Source organism: Lytechinus variegatus, chromosome 2 (genome assembly GCF_018143015.1).
Source record: "Lytechinus variegatus isolate NC3 chromosome 2, Lvar_3.0, whole genome shotgun sequence".
NCBI classification, from domain to species: domain Eukaryota; kingdom Metazoa; phylum Echinodermata; class Echinoidea; order Temnopleuroida; family Toxopneustidae; genus Lytechinus; species Lytechinus variegatus.
In genome coordinates, this window is record NC_054741.1 from 24,372,749 (window position 1) to 24,386,053 (window position 13,305).

The 13,305-nt window shown below is 35.1% G+C and overlaps 1 protein-coding gene across 1 annotated transcript in view; it reads left to right on the top strand.

Annotated features, from left to right (window-relative positions):
- Positions 1-796: 796 nt before the first annotated feature.
- Positions 797-13,305, top strand: part of LOC121409696 (sal-like protein 3) — a 72,768-nt gene continuing 60,259 nt past the window's right edge. Inside the window, exon 1 of the mRNA XM_041601604.1 lies at positions 797-992. Within this exon, the coding sequence (XP_041457538.1) occupies positions 797-992 (196 nt within the window). The remainder of the gene's footprint in view (positions 993-13,305) is intronic.

Here is a 13,305-nt window from a genome sequence, read left to right on the forward strand (position 1 = left end):
TTGTATTAGGGAGTTGAGATTACAAGAGAGGTTGTCATATCGAATGCCATATATTGATGGGAAATATCAACCTCTTAGAATGTTTGAACGATCTTTCAAAACCGAAACTTGTAAATAAAACAAGAATCAACAACTAAACAAGCAACCAAAGGGGGAAAGCAATATAAAAAACAGACCGGGGCATTTTTGTGCTTTTCAATATTACGTGAATAGGGTAATAATGGCTCTCAGTGCTTTCATCATGGAAATATTAATACAAAGTATTGTGGTTCACAAACTGTACTTTCGGATTTGTTTATGCTGATACTATAACGATTTTTATTTCATCAACGTAAGGAAACTTTATCAAGTGCAAGACGAATAAGAAAAACACCTACCGAAATTAATATATGGCACTTATTATAAGACGTGTCTGATATTCTAAAAAGACAAATCTAGCGCAAGTTATCATGATGATAACATTTTAAAAGCATATTTTATTTTTTCATCATTATATATAACACATGAAAATAATGGTTTACATGAAATCATTAACATAATTGAATCAAAATTCATTTTAAAAAATAGATAAAAATTAACAATTTATAATCACAAAAGGAATAATACAGAATAAAATCTTTTACATATTGTAGAAATCTCTCTGAGCATAATAATAAAACACAAACATACTTATAATCTATATAGACTAATCTTTAGTTGAACAAATATTTTTCTTTTACAATGCCATAATATCAAACTAATTTGAGGTTAATGATGATGACGATGACAGCGATGGCGGCGATAGGTAATTGTGACCATGAAAGTAATCGTCATTAGGCATATGCACTTTGATGGTGACGATGATGCTGGTGGTGCAGACGATGACGATGATGGTGATACTGATTATGATGATGATGACGACGGCTATGACGATTTTGATGATGATGAAGATAATGATACCGACACTGATGATGGCGTTGATATTGATGACGACGATACCGATGACGAGAATGGTAGTGATGATGATGATGATGACGACGATAATGACTATGATGACTACGGTGGTAATTGAGATGATGATGCCGACGCTGATGATGATGTTGATATTGATTACGATGATGATTACGATGGTGATAATGATTATGATGATGATGGTGATGATGATGATGAAGATGGTGATGATGGAGATGGTGATGATGATGATGATGATGACGATGATGACGATAGTATCAAACATCAAACTCCTCTTGGATGATGGATAGTCGTTTCAGACGGGGAGATGCAAGCAAGCCATGAAACCCGAAACAAACTGGCTCTGCATTAATATCCTCGCCTAGATGATGCATGAGCACATCGTTAATGTCCTTAGTCCCATACATCATCATCCGTGTCCTTCTCTTACCCCTTTCTTCTCATCTCTCGCCTCTCTCCTCTTAAGCTTACCCCTCTCCTCCTTTTTATGGCTTCATATTATACAAATAACAACCTGTCATTGCATCGCACAAATAAAGACATAAGAAGATGCATCTCTATTTTGTTTATGCGTTACTTATTGGGTAAATGCATGATGAGGCGTGTTTCACATCTTGTGTTATATTTTCAAGATGACGTGGGAATATATACACACTTGTCTCGGTCGAGTCGTTTCTGGGGAAAATTGTAAATGGCAGCAATTTATTTTCATAAGTGTTGTTTCTCTGTTTAGTGCTCCGCTGAAATATTTTTCGACATAGTTTAAAAATTACTTTATAGTTCGAAGTAAAGAAGAGTTCTATTTGAAATAGTGATTAAGATTTTCTATTTTTACTCAACTTGAGCCATCAACGGTAAAAAATTGTTTCCCGAAACTCCTTCCATTATTTTTGTAAGACCGTTTTAACACTAATGTACACAACATACGATTACAGTTCCGTCCCAGATAATATATATAGGGCCTAGTTCACAAGCGCTAATTTTGTGTCTTGTATGCCACTCCCATCATATTCATTTCACTTAAACTTTACCGAAATAAGAATTTGCAGTATAAAAAATCGACAAACAACAAATATTAGACAAATAAAATCGAGCTCAAAAGAGTTCCATACAATATGATGTTGGTAACATTATTCATAAGGTTTCAGTAACAGATAAGTTAATCCCATTTAAAGGAAATGACCATGAACACAGATAGATATTGTCATTTAAATTATTTCTTGCATTATCAAGTTTGAACAAATATATTTTTATATATCATGCTTAAGTTTTTATTCAAATAAATCAAACCAAATTACTGTTTTTTTTCAAGTTAGTATTTTTTGGCAACCTAGCTTCCAGGCGTCTGTTCCAAATTTCGCATTGGTTGGACATGACCAACCCGATATTGGAGAATGGGGTTTATTTCACTTAAAGATTTGAAAAGGCTTAAATTGAATAAGGTTAATAAAGAAGAAATCAACCTTATATCACGATGTTTCATAGAATACGAAAGATGAAAGGAACATATTGATGAAAGTTTGGGAACAATAACAGAATTTAAAAAAAATGATGTCACGTGTGCTGATTCTTCTTATGTAAAGTAATATAAATTCCATAAAGTGTCATACATTGATGATGATTCTGTGTATGCATTTTCTTCATCAAACAGATATTTCATGCATGCTCGTATGGAAATAAAAATTAATTATTATGAACCATTTCAAAATGGCACTTAGTGGAAACTATATACCAAGACATGCAGGAGAATGCATACATGCCCCATCGAAAGATTATTTGATTTTGGGGGGCAAAATGTAAATGATAAAATTCTCTCATTTTCTATATAATACTCCTACTTTTGTTGGACATGAACAGATATGTCTATAAATGAGATCATTTCATTCATATAGATCTACTTTCCAATTTTAGGAATAAAGAAAAGTTAGGAAGATCGATTTAATTATACACATCAACACTATAATAAACATAGTGATTTTTAAAATTGAAGTATTATATCGGGCAATAATTTTGCTAAAGTAAAATTTATTTTCATATTTTCTTGAATGTTTGTATACCTACCGCTTGTGATACCTCATTTGACCTCGTACCCTTAACCAGTTTAGGAAAGAATTGCTTTCGATTGTGTATTTAAAAATTTGGGAAAATAAAGGTTATTATGCAAAAATGTAATTGGAATTTAATTCACTTATTCCATCTCCAGTGGTATATGGGGGAGCAGATACACTTTATTCAAGGTGTTATGTAACATTATTAACGCGATTTCCAGCTCTGAATGCATCAGAAAAAAAATATATGTAACTTGTGATTTGTGTCTAACGCTTGATGACGCATTTAAACCTTCGGGGAAAGTTTGGCCCATATTTCTTCTTTCCTTTGGCAACAAGAAAGTTGAAATAGTGTTTAGATTTAAAAACAAAGAATTATCGTTCGTAGATGTCATGATTAAAGACGAAGAGAAAGAGATTGGTGAGGAAATGGAATGATGGATGGTGCGGAGTATTGCGAACGCGCGTGATCGATGCACAAATAAATAGAACTTTCATAGAACAAAACCAGCAAAAATGATGGATTGTTTTAGAAATAGGAGGCAAAGAAATTGCGAGAGATACATGAAACGGGATCTTACAAGGGGAAGAGATTGGTTCAGCCTGTCGTATTCTGTGACATGTAAAGTTTTGGCGGTACAATGAATCAAAGTTCAGAGAAAACATGGATTGCATGCGTTAATTTGTTTTTCGAAGGTGAAAGCAGTGCTTTCAATCTGAGGCTCCAATGTCCACTGTTTGTTTATTTACGAAAACTCACCTGAATCATAATACATACAATTAATTAGGATTTAGGCAATTAGCGTGATTTGAAAACAAAATCTTTTGGGGTTATATCACACGACACCGTATTTTTCTTCTGTTTGACAATAGTTTTGACATCGGATGCAACTACAACAGCATAGAGAAATGTATGTGACTGAAATGGAAAAAAAATGTTGGGTACATTTCACATGACGATCACGCTAATTCAACCTGCAATTCATTAATTCTCATTATCGCAGAAAGTGCATGTGAAGAGTGGGGAGGCAAGATTATATGATAATGAGGAAAGTATGATAGCAGGGACGTGAGAGGAAGATGAAAGCGATCAGAAGAATTGAAAAAAAATCATCAGATCATGACCTTTTCAGAGAATGCGATGGAATAAATAATAATCATCTATTATAAATTCCATTTGCTTCGACTAAAAGTTCATCCAATCTTCAAAAGGTTCGAGGAAAACTAGGGAGGATCATCGATAAAGATTCCAAATATTGATCAAGCAATCGCGAGCAATCTCAAAATAGAATGTTGACACACTAGAATGAATGAGAGATGGAGTCAATGGCCGTATAGAAAATCATAATCATATTTATTTCATCTATTGTTTGTGTAGTTGTGTTGACACTGCTCCGCCACGCGAGCACGCTCCAGGCACATTCATTGAATTGAGATCTTATCGACAAATTCATCTCTCCTCCCCATTCTCTTTTTCTCTCTCTCATTTTTGTTGTTGTTGTTGCTCGTTTTGCATTTCCATTTTTTGGAAGTATTTCTTTTCTCCTTATCCTTCTTTGCTTTATTGCTCTTTCTTTCTTTCTTTCTATCTTTCTATATTTCTTTCTTTCTATCTATCTATCTATCTTTCTTTCTATCTATCTATCTATCTATCTATCTATCTATCTATCTATCTTTCTTTCTTTCTTTCTTCCTTCCTTCCTTTATTCCTTTCTTTCCTCCTTCTTTTCTTCTTTTCTATCTCTCTCTCCATTATTTTTCTTCTCCTTATTTTCTTTTCTTTTGCTTCTTCTTCTTCCTCTGTTTTAATCTTTTTCTTCTATTCTCCTCAGACCTTGTCCTTTTTTCTCCACTTTTCTTTTTCTTTCCCTTATTCCTCTTTTGCTTCTTCAAATATATTCTCCATGTTATTAATATCATCATTATTTCTATTAGTTAGTATTATCATTATATAATTATCGTTATCATTATTAAATTACTATTATAATTATTGTTATTATTATTATTATCACGATCACCATTGTTATAATCATTTAATCATTATTTTTACTATTATCACCATCATCATCATCGCTTTAAATTGTCAATTGGAAGAGAAATAAATGTTTATTTGAATTGAATTTAATTGAATATTGTAAATTTCATAATCATCATAGTTGCTAATGTCATTATTGCAATCGCTTATGCACTCTGTAGGCAGTGAGGGAGTGAGCAATAAAGAGAGAGAGAGAAAGAGAGAGAGAGGCACATTAAAGAATCAATTCAATTTCTTTAACTCTGTTACCCACATGGACGTTAAATTTAGACATATTGGCATATGATTCATATTTGGTTATTTGCTTCCCCTGTGAAAATGTGTGTCGAATTGGAGGCAAATAAAGGTCAAGTTTTGGCAGACGAGTAATACTTTCTAATCGGTTTCAGTCACTGTCATCGAACGCAAGAAATGAAAGGTGACTCGATCATTGTCAATATTATATATCATTCACAGCTGTACAGGGTGGGGAGCGATAGAAAGAAATAGATATAGGTAAGAGAGAAAGAGGGGGGGGGGGGGGGAGGGAAAAAGAAAGAGGAAGAGAAGTGGGGGTGACCATCACGACAATCCATGTGAAGATCAAAACTGAAAATTTATTTGAAATGAGATAATTACAGTCTTTTAGGAAAGCATAAAAATGAGTGAAAAATAAGAAGAATGAAGAAAAATATGAAATGATAGGAATATTGACAAACGGAAAAACCAATAGCTTTTTAGCTTGAAAATGGATTTGAAGAGATGGGGAGGGTGCATGAGAGAGATAGTGAGTGGGACAGAGAGAAGGGAAATAAATGAGAGGCAGTGCATGGCGTATATAACCCCCCCCCCCAAAAAAAAAAAGAACTGGCAGAACATGAGGCGTGGGGCAAAAATTTCTAAAAAAGTTGCGAGCGAGCTAAAATTTTGACCTTTTATAAATGAAAATCTGATCTTGTGACAGATTGTGGCATAATATTCAGATAATATCCGTTCACCTTTTTTCTTTTTCTTTTTTTTAAATATAATTTCATACATCATTCGTTTCTTTGGCTGTAAGACTCTTTTGGGGACAAGTACCCCCACGCCCCCAATACACGCTAATGATTAGAGGGGGATCAAATAAAATCAAGAAAGGGAGACCCGGAGATAGCTAAAGAGAGGAGAGATGTAATGGAATTGACATGATATTTGCAACTCTCTCTTGTGACCGTATTTGCGTAGGATATCTCCCCCTGTTTGCACGATGAAATGATATTTGACTTCCGCACATGTAGCAAGTGCTTAAATATTTTTTTGTTGATATACGTTTTCTTAAGCTTGACGGCATAGCAGAGAAGATTTTTAAAGACAAACGCAGACCTCTACTGTATTCGAATTGTTTGATAGATTCATGGTATTATTCATTGATCATTATGCGATATCATTTTGTCTTTAAAATATTGATATATTATATATAATCAATGAGAAATTAGTGAAATAATATTCAGGTGCACTTGGGTAGTATACGAAAGAAGAAATAAAAGGGAAGACATAGTGAGAAAGGGAGAGAGAAGGGGTGGTGACCCAAAATGACTTTTTTATGCAGGTTCCTTCATATTTCACTTTATTTACTGCCATTATCTTTGTATTTTCTATGTAATCAAATGTATTTCTTGTATTATTTTGTTATCTTGTGAAGTATGAAAATAAATTCAATTCAATTCAAAATAGGACACGCCCCTCCCCATTTGATTTTTTTGTAGCATAGATTGTTAATGATTTTTTTACTCACTCGCCACGCCCTCTCGTAAATATTAATTCAGGGTGGTTTATAGCAATCGCTTTTTATCATTGAGACTAGATGTCGATCACCATTCACATTATAACAGCAAGGTGCCTGACTGTTATTTTCTTTTAATATTTTGTCAAACAGTATTGTTTATCTTTTCTCAATTCGCTTTTTTTTTTATATATATTATGGTGTTTATAAAAGCAAACAACTTAAGGAAGCGAGTGAAAAAAATAGTATCTTTCTATTATGAACAGAGACCAAGGCCGTGTGGATCTCTGACCCCCCTTTTAATCGCTTGCTTCACTCGCTCGTAACATAGAAATCATGGTACTTTCGGGTGCAAGTTGCGTATACCTACAGCTGTTGAAAATGGATTGACGCCCATATTATTGACAAATGATCAATGGACTTTCCTTTGGATCATTGTGGATCTATGCATCATTGTGACATGGTAATCAGCATCAAAATAATGTAAAGCATTATTAAAACGTCATTAAAATTTACGAATAAGGATAAGGAGTGAAGGAAGGGGGAGGGGCAATATGACCCAAAATGAGAGCTGTTAAAATTTGTATATAACAAAAGATGGGAAATATTGCTGGAAAAATCGGCTAGACGTTCATGACATTCTGACAGGCTTCAATCACTACTTTCGATACCCTTCAAAGCTAGGTAGGAAACGAGAAGGATTTGGGGGAAAAAAGAAGAAGAATATATATTCAATATCTTGGATCTGCTCTGCCTGAGTAGCAAAGGATGACATTTTAAACCATATTGATATAATTCCCAGTGTCCCGTTTCGCTACTGGATACAGGTCTCGCGGTTACGGGTTACATCTTTCCATGAATATATTTCGGAAATATTTCAATATATCCGCTCAGAAAATATCGCGTGTCGATTTATAGTTTCATTGCTTTTGGGGGAGAATTCAATTTTTCGTCGTATTATTGTGGACACTGGATACAGGATAAGGGTGTGTGTTCAATTAGCACGTTAATCTCGGGCCGGTTATGTATATCATAAAGGAGAAATAGATTGTCCAAGGAATTGCGAATATTGAGTATTCATGAAAGTATCGGACCGTCGAAATGGACGCCTCGAATTTTTTTCTTCAAAGATCACATAATATTGTTGCGTTTAACACCCGCATACAGGTGTACGCCAGGGACGCAGAATGCAGGTTAAAATTTAATTATCTGCATGAACCAAGTTTTAAGATAAATTCCATCATATTGCCCTTTTCTCACTTGATGTTAATGACGACAATTGTGTGAATTCCATAATATTTTCTATCCTATCACGTAGCACAGGTGTATTTCCTTGCGCAAAATAATACTTATTTCCAGAGAAATTTCATTTGGTGTTCAATGAAAATATGAGAATTTAATTATTTCATTATATTTACAATTTTACAATATTTTTACCAATGTTACTTACCATTGTCATTTTCATGAGTCAACTACTAGCAACATACTACTACTACTACTACTACTACTACTACTACTACTACTACTACTACTACTACTACTACTACTACTACTACTACTACTACTTCTACTTCTCATACTACTCCTATTACTACTACTACTAATACTAATACTCCTCCCACTCCTGCTACTACCACCACTCCTCCTCCTCCTACTAATCATAATAATACTCCTACTACTACTACTTCTACTACTACTATTACTAATACTTCTGCTACTACTACTACTACCACCACCACCACTACATTACTACTACTGTTACTATGACTAATACTGTTCATACTGCTAAACTCTCACCACAACTCTACTACTTTGACTATTTCTTTTTATCTTTCTACTGCTAATACTACTATTTTATCTGCTATTGCTACTACTTCCAGTCTTCCACTCCACTGACTGCTACACTACTTCTACTAAAAACTACTACTGATGCATGCCGACACTGTATCAATGTTTTCTTTTTTGCTCTTATACTTCTTCTTGTTGTCTTTATTTTTCTGTGACGCAATGATGCACCCGAATTCACATTAACATTGCTATGTAGGGCAGGTGTCATGCACGCATCAGTACATGTGCTTTAATTTAGCGCAGTAAATATCTACGTCAACATGTACGGTAATTATTAATTTGCTTTGGATGTGTGAGTTTTGGAATGTGCGATTAAACTCACACGATGTGTTCCACGGTTGTGTATAAACACACGTTGCATTTTCGACAATTAGTTTTTTTTTATTTAAATGCAGTAAGACCTGATACTTGCACGTGTATACCGTGATAGGTAATTACCGAGCCTTTTTCTATTGAGTGTTTTCATCATAATCATATATCAGATGTAATGAAAAGGCCAATATATTTTCCTCTATATGGTTATGAGTGACGTATCATATTACACAGTTTTGCGTAATAACTTTATGATTCATACACCCGCCGAAATTTTATAGTCTCACCAATGAACAACAACCATTTGCTCTGTGCCGCTTATAATATGCAATACCGATGTGATATATCGACCTGATGTATTATATTACACACACAATATATGCATCGCTGAATGCAGATATGCATGTATACTTTTGTTACGTAACGCTGAATATGCCTATTTGTTGAGTCTTATTGAAGATCAGATTATAGTAGGTCAAAAGAAATCATTAGACGAATTTCAATGTGCTTCTCCGGTCAATAAAAAAACCTTAATTCTCGAGGACAAAAGGGCTTGTTTCTAACCAGAGATACTGCTCTGAGAGGACCAAAATGGGAGTATGACAAACAATAGATGTAGAAATAACACGCCATAATCAAAAGAAGACAATATGGGCCAATGTATGACCCCTTTTTAGTTGCTTGGCGAGAGGAGGGGTATATGTTTGATAGGGCGAAACGGATGGCTAATTTCAGACATGCATTCATGATATTTATTGTTCGTTACACTTACATGTCATCATAATGAAAGGACGTGTGAAGTTTGAAAAAAAAATGTTTCCCCCTGCATGTATGATATAGTGACGACATAATCTTCAATTAAAATGGGCTTGTACAATTGGGTGGTTACGTGGGCGTGGGCCTGGGCCTTCGAGATGATGCAAGTTTATGGACATTAGTTAATACCATTGCTAATCGAGTCACTAGTTTTCAATGTGACGTCATTATCTCTTTCTGTGTAAGAATGGGGTTCTTGGTAAAAGTAAGATTGGGAGGGGCCCGGAGAATGAAGCAAAAGACCTTGTAAAGGTTTTAACTGGACCAAAATATGAATGTCCTTGAGACAAGGTCAATAAATTAAGACATGAATGGATGACGAAAGAAATGAATTAAAAGAGAAATATACAAGGAAACAACGTCAATAAACGCGAAAGGAATGAATTTAGGTTTTTATACCTCAAGTGATTTTTTAGCGCTCTCTTCCACTTTTCTTGGTCGCGTCAATACAATCTGAATATCGTGGAGATGAGAGGACGAGAGATGAGTGTGTGTGTGTGTGGGGGGGGTGAGGTTGAAAATATATGTTTTTTCTCCAGCCAGCTCATATGATTACAAATTATTGCTTGTGGATGAGGAAAATCATAGCAGCAGAGGCATCACCCCCCCAAAAAAATAGATAAAGAAGAGAAATGTGCAAACAATAACGGAAAAATGAAAAGATTGAAATTTTAAAATATGTATATGAATACGTAGTCCTTAGCAGTTAGTTGAAATTCAATCAAGATGTCTTTATTTTTTGTTCTTAATTATTTTATGTTCACTAAAAGATATTGAGTATATAGTATTTTATTCAAATTCCTCTCTAACAAAAGTGAAAATATGTATTCTTCCAGTTAAGATAACTGCATCAGTGTGAGTAATAAACACAATGCGTTTCACATGAGCGATGCATTGTATTTCAGTTACCATGGTTCGTAATATAAGTTTATATATTTTTCAATTCAAATTCAATTCAATTTTTTGAGGAAGATACAATCATTATTTTCTTTTAGGGCCTTCATGCAGAAACCGAAGGCATATTTTATGTGTATTGACCATTAATAGGCCTGTTTGCAAAACTATCAGTTAATGTTACACCATAACATTTACATTTCATCATTGTGTATGTGCTAAATTTTCCTGAAATATGCGGAAAAGACTATTATGTAAAGAATCGAAGGTTGTATGTCGGGTTTCGTTTATTTGTAATTTTCATTTCTGCGTTGACTTTCCAACACTTCCGTATCATCTCATCTGCCATTAAACATGACTAAATCTTCTTCCTGTCGGGGCTACAAAACAGCATTTTCTTATCACTCAGAAGATAATAAAAATTGCAAATTGTGATTGATGGTTAAAGGTTAAACTCCCTTATCATTTATAAGTACGCTGTTACGTAACACATCAAAATTTTAATATGCTCGTATGTCGGCAGGTTTAATCAGGCGTATCTGCAGTGAACGATCGCGATAGAAAATTGGATTGGTCAGAAATTGTTTCACGTCAGGCACAAAGCGACCATGACATACCACACGTAGTATCTGATTTTGCCCAGTAACTCGGACAGCAGGCGAAAATGAATTGAATACATTCCTCGAAAAAAATGAAGAGTCTGCTATGAGAGTGGTCAATAGAGCATGTTTGTCCCTGAAAATGACAGATAATGGCACTTGGATTGAGAGAGCCCGCGCGAAAGGAGTTTTGTTAAACTTTTCGACACCTAATTAGTATATCGACCAATCAGAAAGGACCATTCATAGCGGAGCAACAAGCTCTCTATTGCATAAATCATAAATTGGTGTACATGCGCACACATGTAGGCGGATCTCCCAACACCGTGTGTGTACACATTCGGCATTCACCGCATACACACACACAATTCCTGTATGTGTATGAATATGCGGAATACCCCACTATGAGATTTTACGTTTTAGTATGTGATTGAATGCACCTAAGTAATCGAGCGCATTTAGGATACGAGGATCCCCAGATCGGACTTTTTTCACCTCGAAAAGATCGCGGATTTTTGACAGAAAAACCTGGTTTCACCTTGGACGCCGCTTTTTCCCGTCCATGATGTCGCGGCGAAAGCAGGCGAAACCTCAGCACATCGGAAGCGAGAGGAACCCCCTAACTTCCATTGAGAACGGTAGGTAGACTAACTTTTATCTTCTATGTCAGGTAGTCGGTAGTAGCTGCCACTTGGTGGAAACGTGGTATCTGTTTCTATTCCTCGGCGGAATTTGGAGGAGCATCCATGCCGCATCCTCCCGCGGAGGGAACACCTCCAGCCCGAGCGCTCAATCACACTCTGCGTCATTTCTTCGATTTTTCTATCCAATCATATTTTCTTCATTTCGATTGTGCTTGATGTGTTAGTTATCTTTCATATATCACCACTTTAAGGACATGAAGATATTTCTGGTATTATTTCATAGCTTGGACTTGTAATTGTGATGGGGTAATCGAATTGATGCCTTCCTCCACTCTAGTCTCTACACCGTTGTGGAACGAGATATCCACGCCGCTCACTCGGCAATAGTCGGACAGGAAACTCCGCTTCGCATTCCGAGCAGTGGCACTCGCCTTTTCAACTGTTTTCATGTTCTCTACACAAAACTGCTGCTTCTTTCTAGAAATGATATATCTTTTCACAGAATTGCACTCAGAATGTAATAACAGAAGAAGATAGGGAAGAAAGAAAATTACCAGCCAGTGCTACCTGACTCAAGTCAAGTTGAGAGAAAGTGATCCATTTTAGTTGAAGGCACAGAGCAGTGTTGTTTTTTTCTATTTGGCTTTTGACAGCTACAACTTTCTTTTAGTTTTTGTTACCCACCCGCCAGAAGTACTTGTTGACGTTATGTTGGTTTCGTGTCAATTCTGCATCCGGACGCCCGTACTTCATAAGAGAATTCACCCGGCGCTAACATGTAAGGAAACGGCTCTAAGCTTTATATTTCCCCCCTGCATGACAAAAATTATGCCACAAATGAATTTTGCAGATGTTGGTTCATCTATTGTTTTGTCAGATTTTGCCAATATTTGCTGAGGAAGTTACTTTCTTTTCCACCCTATCATTTTGGTTGTCATCTTTTGGAAGTTCACTCTTTTATGTGCTAGTTTGTGGTTTCAAAGTGATTTTGATTGGTTGACCTATTGATCCCTTTATGAAATCTGAAAACATGATATATATATATATATATTTGGATCAATTGTAGTTTGTATTGTTCTTGAAAGTTTAACCCAAAAAAGTATAACACCACTCATATAAAAATATGACAAATACCTGTTTGAGATATGTCTTGTCTTTATATCCAAATATGATTTATTATCAGGGTGTTGTTATATGTGTATGGAATTTGGTTTTATTAATTATTTTGTAAAACTGGGAATGCATAGTATAAGCATATGATAGGGCATTCAATTAGAATGGGGAGATGATTTTCTCTCTGAGTCTAAAGTGATTTCATTTCGAGTGTGATCTGGTTTTGTAAATATGTAGAAAACTTTGGATACCTGTTCAAATTTTTACACAAATATGTAACCGGTTGTAAAATTTCAGTGTTTTG